Genomic DNA, 10,006 nt, shown 5'->3' on the forward strand with positions numbered 1-10,006 from the left:
CAATTGGAKATAGATTTCATGCAAATCAACAACAACAAAAATCGGCATTAAGGAAACATGAGCATTTTCACATCAGTGGTGTTTTTCCACCAAACGAACTTGTTGAGGATAAAAGTCAGTGCGTGATGTAGAAAGTGCACACAAAATGTACTTTTTCGCTTAAGTTCAATGTGTTTCCATCGTATTTTGAACTCTACCAAACATTTTATCCCGAAAACTGTTAAATAGCATATGTACCTTGGTACAGTATGTGTACAGATACAATGCGGGTATGCTGTGCGGGTTGGATAGTCTACATTATGGGATTATTATGGATAAGAGCAAGAATATTTTTGTCAAATGGCAGTCAAGCATTGATCATCATTGTCATCAGAATAAGACCCTCAATATTTATTAGAAAAGAGCATCAAGATCACCATGCACTTTCACCATCCTGTGAAGTTCGTCATAAATTATTTAATCTGTAGCCTAATAAACTGCATGGAGGACCACACACACCATATCATTGTGTGACTCCAAGTTAACTTTGATATGATTTATAAAATTGTACCGAAACTACCTGTTTCGATCACAGCTGCCATTTTTTTATTTTATTTATACAGATTGACTTTACTCTGAGAAAAACTGTGGGTGGAAACGTGGCTAGAGATGAAGAGAATAATATAAATGTACGATTATGATGTAAATAAAACATGGTTTTAGTTWGCCTTTTTGTCTTAGACTCCCTTCTAAAAATAACAGCTGCAAAATCTTAGTAGATCTAGCCCAAAGAAAGATAAAAGCAATACACTGTAATTTGTATAAAGATTCACTTTGTGAATGACAGCCTCCTAGTCTGTTGTCATGGTGACATTTGATCCAAGGCCTCTGCAGCCTCCAGTCTCTTCCGCATTTTCATTATTTTCTATACAATAGAAACAGTACATCTTCAAAGATAAAAATGATTATTCTTGGCAAGAACAGATTTAAAAATAAGATTATTAAGCAAGAGTCGAAAGCACAACTATGATGGACAACAAAAGAAAGAGAGAGCTGGAGTTTCAAACTGTCTCTGTACAGTTTTTCTGTGCCAGTAGTAGACTTATACAGGTGTGGTCGCCTACTCCGTCCATGTCGAAGCCATCTTAATCTGCAGTACGTGTGTAAAATCCCTACGTAAATTGTTTTCATACAAACAACTGCTCTCATCCATCCCAAAGCCCAGGCTTTTGAGAGCGTTACGGAGGAACGTAGGGAGGTGGCGACCTGTATGATGTCATGTTCTTGGGGCGGGACCCTTTCCCCTCAATGGGGACAGTGAAGGGTGGAGGGGGCTGATAGGGGGGTGCATTGGGGTCCTCATCCTGGTAGATGGAGTACTCCAGGAGATCCTGGTTAAGCAGGGTACTGTGAGGGCCAGCCATRTTGGGGTACTCCGGAGGGGGCAGTGGCGGCTTCTCCTCCTGCAGGATTAGGGGAATACTAGAGGACGGGGGGGACTTGGAGTCGTCTAGCTCATCTGCAAAGATAATGGGCACCCCTTTCTTGATAAAGGTGGCCTGCTCCTCAATGCTCATCTTGCCCTTGCGCTTCTTGCGGTAGCAGACCATTGCGATGACGCCGGCGATCAGCAGTAGTGCCGCCACCACCACAGCCGGGATAACCGTGTGCAGGTAGACATCGTCACTGGTGCTACGACCCGTGCCAGGSGAAGGAGTGGCTGGAGGGGGAACAGGGATAATCACCTCTCCTGGGGGCACAAACGTGTAGGTATGGCACTTGTTGGTGCCGCGAACGGAGATATTGATGGGTTTGAAGTCTGGCTCCATGGCATTGGAGAAGGCCAGAGTTGGCCTGCCCTGGGGGTCTGAGATCTTTCTGCTGAGGACAGTGATCTGGTCCTTGGGACAGGGGCTCTGCTGGAGGCTGTTGTTGGTCCACTCCACCACAATGGAGCCCTTAGTGATGCTCCGCAGGGTCAATGTGCTGGTGTTCCGGTCACCCAGTGCATACGCCAACTTCTTAGTAAGGAGGATCTTCTTGTGGACGTCGTTGGTCAGTGTATTGGGTTCGCCGTAGAAACGGGCAGCAAAAACGACAGAGGGTTTGTCGTTGACTGACAAACGGTTGACATGGACCTCAAAGGCGTCTATGGTGCTCATGCCTGCCTTGTCGGTGGCCAGCATGAAGTACTCATGTTTGCCCATGTGTTCTTTCTCTGGGAGACCGTAAAGGAGCTGGATGGTGCTGTTGAACTGGATCCAGGAGGTCTCGCTCACCGCCTCGTTGTGGTTCTTCCTCAGAGTCAGACGCAGCTTGTCTGTGGTGCCGTCCTCTTTGTCGAAGAAGGTATCTGGAGGAATCTTCACCTCAAAGTAGGTCCCAACCCAGGCRTTCACCTCGTCGATGGGATTGCGTAGCTGGGGCTTCTCGTTGTTGTAGTCAGGAACCGGAGACAGATGGGTGGTGCGTCTGGKTGGCTTAGTCGTGGTTGTARGTTCCTTAGGCGCTGGAGTGGARATCTTGGGCTTCTTGGTTTTCTTGGTGGTGGAAGTCTTGGGCCTTCTAGTGGTGCTTGGTGGGGTGGGCAGAGCAGTAGCCTCTGGAATAGCAGGCTGGGTCATAGTAGGCTGTATAAGGATGGTGCTGGTGGTGCCCAGGATCCTAGTGGGCTGAGGAACCCCAATAGTAGGAGTGTGGGCTATCTGATCTCTTAGCCTGATAGTGGGCTTCACCGGCAAGGGCAAGGGGCCACGGACAGGGGGGACAGAGCTGTCAGTGGCTAAGGAGATGGAAGGGGATGTGGGGGTAGGAATGATACGAGTAGGGGGCTCGGGATGAGTGGTTGGGGGGAGAAGGGAGGGCACAGGAGTGGGGGTGTTTCCCAGCTGCCTCCTGACCCGTTTCCCCAAGTGGGGCTTCTTGTTGACGATGTGCCAGCCCACCACTGGGTAGCCTAACTTGGACGACATGGACCCGTCTTTGGCAGGTGATTGGACGCTGTTGATATTCGGAATGTTRGACTGGTCAAGGGCACAGCCAAGCTTCCACGACAACAGGGCCCCATTCTCCACCACCTTTTTGGCATTTCCAGGCCCGGCCATGAAGGCGGACATGTCGAACAGGCGGTTGTTGACGACGGGGACCACCTTCATGTGCTCCAGAGGGACACCGGAAAACTTCTTCATGCTGGCCAGCAGGCCTACCCTCTGCTGGGCGTCCATCTTGGTGAGGTCAGCATCCAAGATGATGGTGAGGACAGTGACGGGCTCCTCGTTGCCRCAGATGAAGGACTGGAGGTTGTTGCTCTCAGCCTGGAGGGCCAACAGGGCCGGCTCAGTGTCGGCTCGCTCTTCTAGGTGCACCTCAATAGAGAAGGCCTCCAGACCATGGCCACTGTTTATCTCAGAGTGTGAGATATGGTGGACACCTTTGTCCTGCTCCAGGGCTAGGCCTTGTAGGATGCAGCTCCCAGTGTCCCAGTGCAGCCAGGAGGGTAAGCTGTCCTTTCCCACCTCAGTTAACTGCAATAGRAGAAAAGAAAGCTTTAGACATGGGGGAAAGTTATGGCTCATAGATAAAACTCTGAAAAGAGAGGGTGTTTCACACAAAAGGCAGATTCTGCCAATAAAAACTTACCCAACTGTACAGTAATCTTAAGGGTATTATTATGAAAGGGTTTATCATACAGCCCTAAAGATGGAAAACCCAGTCTTACTTTTTCCWTTCAATCATTTAATCTGTGTATTGCTGTCTCTACCAACCTTTTGTTGAAGTGAGCAGGAAGCTCGGCTCAGTTACCACCTATTCACAAAATGACAGCCGCCCGAGTCATACCCCTTCATTTTGAGACATTACGATGTGACAGGATATCATTCCCAATAATACAAGGAGCCAATATWAATCTTATCCCATTCATAAACTCCTTATTGAACAAATTGCACCACAGTAAACCTCAACCAGCAGTGATACAGTGAGAGAGAAAAACACACAGACATAATATTATGCATAGCATTGCAAATATGTAAATATTTGGCTCGTTATTGAGAAGCCTAAGGCTGAAACAAATTGCTGCAACAGAATGATCTGGCCTAGAGTATGTTAAATATCAAACAGAAATATTTGCAGTAAGGTTCAAAATAGCCATACGAGCTGGGAGAAGTAGAAGGGGAAAATAGGAAATAATCAAGCGGGTGTGGCTACGTAAAATTAAGCTTATTGAGCTGGACTACAATGCTTCCCAAAAAGTATTGGTTCTCTCCATTCTCCATCCACACACAGATTGAAGGCCATTTTCTGTTCGGCTGTAATAGTTGTTCCCAATTACAAAGAGATGTTGAGAGCTGGCTCTTATGTGCAAGGTAAACTCCTCAAACGTATTTCAGCATAAACAGGAAGACTGGAATAAGTACGGTATTGTGATCAAGCAGTTGGGCATAAACAATTACGGAAATGAGGTAGAGGAACATACAGAGTCAGGGTCTGACATTAACAACGGCCCGTAGTCGGGCCAGTAAATCCTCAGCGCATTTCTGCTTTCCAGTTCAACATTTACCTGCCCTGTCGCGGTCTACCATTGAAAACAATTCAGGGATACATGCKGGAATGTCGTGCTATTTGTATTTGAGATATAGGATGTTAATTCAAGCACCACCATGCCACAACTTCTCGAGCAGTATTCATTGCCCTTGACAATCAACCGTTCTCTGTCGTGGATGATGTTGGATTTCTCCGACTGGTCGAGCACCTCGAGCCCCGATACACACTACCAAGTAGGCACTATTTTTCAGATGTTGCCCTACCGGAGTTACAAAGTATTGTTGAAACACACATCCATGAGCTACTTGCTATGGGTGTCACTGCTATTAGATTCACGACTGACATTTGGACCAGCGATGCCAGCCCCATGAGCATGCTGAGTGTGACAGAACAGTTGCATGCTTAAGAATGTGCTGGTTCGCATACCGCTGTTGCCATTTCAATGGCATTTGAGAACATGTTTGAAACTTGGAAACATGAACACACTCCTAGCTCCATTCGAACAACTGACTCGAGAAATAAGCTCATCAACTGCGTCYGCAGCAGACGTGATACCCTCTGTCATGGCATTGAAACGCCTGCTCAACAAAACTGCCGACGCAGACCATGGGGTTAACTTGGTAAAGTACTCTACTAGAGGCTGTGAACAAGTGAGTCGGTGGCATTCTCTCTGAACCTCTGGGTACTGTTTCGACACCATGCTCGATGCTAGGTACAAGGAATGATACTTCGATGCAGACAAAGAAACAGGGTTTACGTGAAATGGAAACAGACACAGTGACAGTGAGACTGAGGAAGAGAGGCCCTATGACAGACAGAGCTGAAACTTCACTGCTTGACATGTATGATGAAATCCTGGTTGAGAATGAAACAACTGAACAAATGAACAAGAAACAGCAAAGCAAGCAAGTGAATGAATGAATGAAATAAGGTTTGATTATGTTTTACTGCTAATGCCAACAAAAATAACTTTGGTCAGGTGTGATGTGTGTGTGTGTGTGTGTGTGTGTGTGTGTGGTGTGTGTGTTGTGTGTGTGTGTAGTTGTGGTGTGTGTGTGTGTGTGTGTAGTTTGTGTGTGTGTGTGTGTGTGGTGTGTGTTCAAATAATTAACTGTACTAGAAGGTTTTAAGAGCGTTAAGAACACAATGTTTAAGAATTAAAGGTTTATATTGCGTTTCGTACCGGGTTGTTTGGCAAGGAAAATAGCGGATATGTATCTGCCGAAAGTTTCATACGGCAATCCTTATTTTTTTTCTTATATATTTGCGAAAAAAATCTAAAAACCTGTTTTCGCTTTGTCATTATGGGGTATTGTGTGTAGATTGATGAGGAAAAACATTTATTTAATACATTTTAGAATAAGGCTGTAGCATAACAAAATGTGGAAAAAGTCAAGGGGTCTGAATACTTTCCGAATGCACTGTATGTTCACGGTATCGCCTCTGGAGAAAACTAAAGATCTTGTTTGTATTTTCAATATGAAGTCCATCAGGACACTTTCAAGGCCCAATGCAATCAAAAAAGAAAAATCCTGATTAAACTATGCTCCTTTCCAATAAATATTGAGGGTCTTATTCTGGTGACATGATGATCAATGCTTGACTGCAGTTTGACAAAGAAAAATATTATCCATAATAATCTCCTCATGTAGACTAGCCTCCCTGCACAGCCTACGCGCACCGTATCTGTGAGCTGTTGGCTAGAATGCATGTGCCAAGACCAGAGTAGGCGCATTTGCTATTTAACGCAAAAGTTTTTGTAACAAAACTATCAGCAGAGTTGAAAATGCGATGGAAACATTGAACTTTACATTTTTATTCGGTACCTGAAAACTTAAACAAAAAGGTGCATTGTGTGCACTACATCATCACATACTGATTTGTATCTTCAGTCAGTTTGGTGGAAACAAAAAATATATATTTTAGAATATTTGCATTAAAATCTGTCGCCAATTGGATGGAAACCTAGCTATAGGTCACCCATATCTATTTCCCTTAAATTTCCAAACATTTATAAAAAAAAATTCTCTTTCTTTCCATAAAACTTCCTTAACTGAAGAGACAAAATATGTACACTATAAATCCCTAGAGCTACGGTTACACAACCAGACAACAAAAACCCTCAAGRAAGCCATTCTCAAATCCAGAACCCAGTCAAAACAAAACCATCGAAATCACAGCTCTGTACTCAGGTAAAACCTTTTTTAGCCATAAGCACTCACTGAAATGGAACCGTTAGCCATATTCTCCTCACCTTCCTCCACCTTAACAGCAGCAGCACTAGGTCTACATGCTGCAGGAACTGTCAACAGCTCCTCAACAACCAGAAGTGACAAAACCGAGGGCCTCCTGAGTGGCACATCGGTCTAAGGCACTGCATCGCAGTGCTAGAGGTGTCACTACAGACCTGTGTTCRATCCCGGTCTGTATCACAACCGGCCGTGATCTGGAGTCCGATAGGGCGGCGCACAATTGGCCCAGTGTCGTCCGGGTTAGGGGAGGGTTTGGCCATGGGGACTTTACTTGGCTCTAGCAACTCCTTGTGGTGGGCCGGGTGCCTGCAGGCTGACCTCGGTCGTCAGTTGAACGGTGTTTCCTCCGACACATTGGTGCACCTGGCTTATGGGTTAACCAGGCGGCTGTTAAGAAGTGCGGTTTGGTGGGACATGTTTCGGAGGATGCATGACTTGACCGTCAACCTCCCGAGCCCGTTGGGGAGATGCAGCGATGAGACAAGATCGAAACTGGGGAGAAAAAAGGGGTGAAATAAATAAAAAAGTGACAAAACCGGTGGATCTAGCTTTTCYGCCAGCTCCTGATTCTCATCACAAGACACAGCTTTGTCACCCCGAAAACCCCAGAGTCAGTCTTCCTGTGAATCCTCACTAATGTTGCAACATGACTGGGAAGAATCTCCTCCCTCCCATAACCATGGGCACCCTCTTAGATATCATCCTGACCAACTTGCCCTCAATACACCTCTGCTCTCTTCAACCAGGATCTCAGCGATCACTGCCTCATTGCCTGCGTGCATAATGGGTCCGCGATCAAACGACAACCCCTCATCACTGTCAAATGCTCCCTAAAACACTTCAACAAGCAGGCCTTTCTAATCGACCTGGCCCGGGTMCCCTGGAAGGATATTGACCTTATCCCGTCAGTAGAGGACGCCTGGTTGCTCTTTAAAATTGCTTTCCTCACCATCTTAAATAAGCATGCCCCATTCAAAAAATGTAGAACTAAGAACAGATATAGCCCTTGATTCACACCAGACTTGACTGCCCTTGACCAGCACAAAAATATCCAGTGGCGTTCTGCATTAGCATCGAATAGTCCCCGCGATATACAACTTTTCAGGGAAGTCAGGAATCAATATACACAGTCAGTTAGGAAAGCTAAGGCTAGCTTTTTCAAACAGAAATGTGCATCCTGTAGCACTAATTTAAAAAAGATTTGGGACACTGTAAAGTCCATGGAGAATAAGAGCACCTCCTCCCAGCTGCCCTCTGCACTGAGGCTAGGAAACACTGTCACCACCGATAAATCTACGATAATCGATAATTTCAAGAAGCATTTTTCTACTGGTGACCATGCTTTCCACCTGGCTACCCCTAGCCCGGCCAACAGCTCTGCACCCTCTGCAGCAACTTGCCCAAGCCCCCCCGCTTCTCCTTCACCCAAATCCAGACAGCTAATGTTCTGAAAGCACTGCAAAATCTGGATCCCTAAAAATCAACTGGGCTAGGCAATCTGGTCCCTCTCTTTCTAAAATTATTCGCCGAAATTGTTGCAACCCCTATTACTAGCCTGTTCGAACTCTCTTTTGTATCGTCTGAGATCCCCAAAGATTGGAAAGCTGCCGCGGTCATCCCCCTCTTCAAAGGGGATACACTCTAGACCCAAACTGTTATAGACCTATATCCATCCTGCCCTACCTTTCGAAAAACTTCGAAAGCYAAGTTAAGAAACAGATCACCGACCATTTCGAATCCCACCGCACCTTCTCCACTATGCAATCTGGTTTCCGAGATGGTCATGGGTGCACCTCAGCCACGCTCAAGATCCTAAACGATATCATAACCGCCACCGATAAAAGACAGTACTGTGCAGCCATCTTCATCGACCTGGCCAAGGCTTTCGACTCTGTCAATCACACCATTCTTATCGGCAGACTCAATAGCCTTGGTTTCTCAAATGACTGCCTCGCCTGGTTCACCAACTACTTCTCAGACAGAGTTCAGTGTGTCAAATCGGAGGGCSTTTTGTCCGGACCTCTGGCAGTCTCTATGGGGGTGCCACAGGGTTCAATCCTCGGGCCGACTCTTTTCTCTGTATATATCAATGATGTCGCTCTTGCTGCTGGTGATGCTCTGATCCACCTCTACGCAGATGACACCATTCTGTATACATCTACATTTAGACACTGTGTTAACAAATCTCCAAACGAGCTCCAATGCCATTCGCCTCCTTCCGTGGCCTCCAACTGCTTTTAAATGCAAGTAAAACTAAATGCATGCTCTTCAACCGATTGCTGCCTGCACCCGTCCACCCGACTAGCATCACTACTCTGGACGGTTCTGACTTAGAATATGCGGACAACTACAAATACCTAGGTGTCTGGTTAGACTGTAAACTCTCCTTCCAGACTCACATTAAGCATCTCCAATCCAAAATTAAATCTAGAATCGGCTTCCTATTCCGCAACAAAGCCTCCTTCACTCATGCTGCCAAACATACCCTCGTAAAACTGACTATCCTACCGATCTTTGACTTTGGCGAGTATTCAAAATAGACTTCAACACTCTACTCAGGCAAACTGGATGTAGTCTATCACAGTGCCATCCGTTTTGTCACCAAAGCCCCATATAGTACCCACCACTGCGACTTGTATGCTCTCGTTGGCTGGCCCTCGCTACATATTAGTCGCCAAACCCACTGGCTCCAGGTCATCTATAAGTCTTTGCTAGGTAAAGCCCCGCCTTATCTCAGWTCACTGGTCACCATAGCAACACCCACCCATAACACGCACTCCAGCAGGTATATTTCACTGGTCATCCCCAAAGCCAACACTTCCTTTGGCCGCCTTTCCTTCCAGTGCTCTGCTGCACTGGAAYGACTGKAACGAATTGCAAAAATCACTGAAGTTGGACACTTATATCTCCCTCTCTAACTTTARGCATCAGCTGTCAGAACAGCTTACCGATCACTGTACCTGTAAACAGCCAATCTGTAAATAGCACACCCAACTACCTCATCCCCATATTGTTATTTATTTTATTGCTCTTTTGCACCCCAGTATCTCTACTTGCAAATCATCATCTGCACATCTATCACTCCAGTGTTAATGCTAAATAGTCATTATTTCGCCTCTATGGCCTATTCATTGCCTTACCCTCCTAGTCTTCTACATTTGCACACACTGTACATATATTTCTATATAGTGTTATTTACTGTACATTTGTTTATGTGTAACTCTGTGTTGTTGTTT

At 45.8% G+C, this 10,006-nt stretch overlaps 1 protein-coding gene across 7 annotated transcripts in view; it reads right to left on the bottom strand.

Moving 5' to 3' along the window:
• Nucleotides 1-1,059: 1,059 nt before the first annotated feature.
• Nucleotides 1,060-10,006, bottom strand: part of LOC111966181 (dystroglycan 1) — a 25,031-nt gene continuing 16,084 nt past the window's right edge. For all 7 annotated transcript variants that reach the window (XM_023990620.2, XM_023990618.2, XM_070444352.1 and 4 more), the window contains one exon: nt 1,060-3,503. In XM_023990620.2, the coding sequence (XP_023846388.1) occupies nt 1,218-3,503 (2,286 nt within the window). In that variant the 3' untranslated portion in view covers nt 1,060-1,217. The remainder of the gene's footprint in view (nt 3,504-10,006) is intronic.

This window comes from Salvelinus sp. IW2-2015, linkage group LG7 (genome assembly GCF_002910315.2).
Source record: "Salvelinus sp. IW2-2015 linkage group LG7, ASM291031v2, whole genome shotgun sequence".
In the NCBI taxonomy this organism is placed as follows: domain Eukaryota; kingdom Metazoa; phylum Chordata; class Actinopteri; order Salmoniformes; family Salmonidae; genus Salvelinus; species Salvelinus sp. IW2-2015.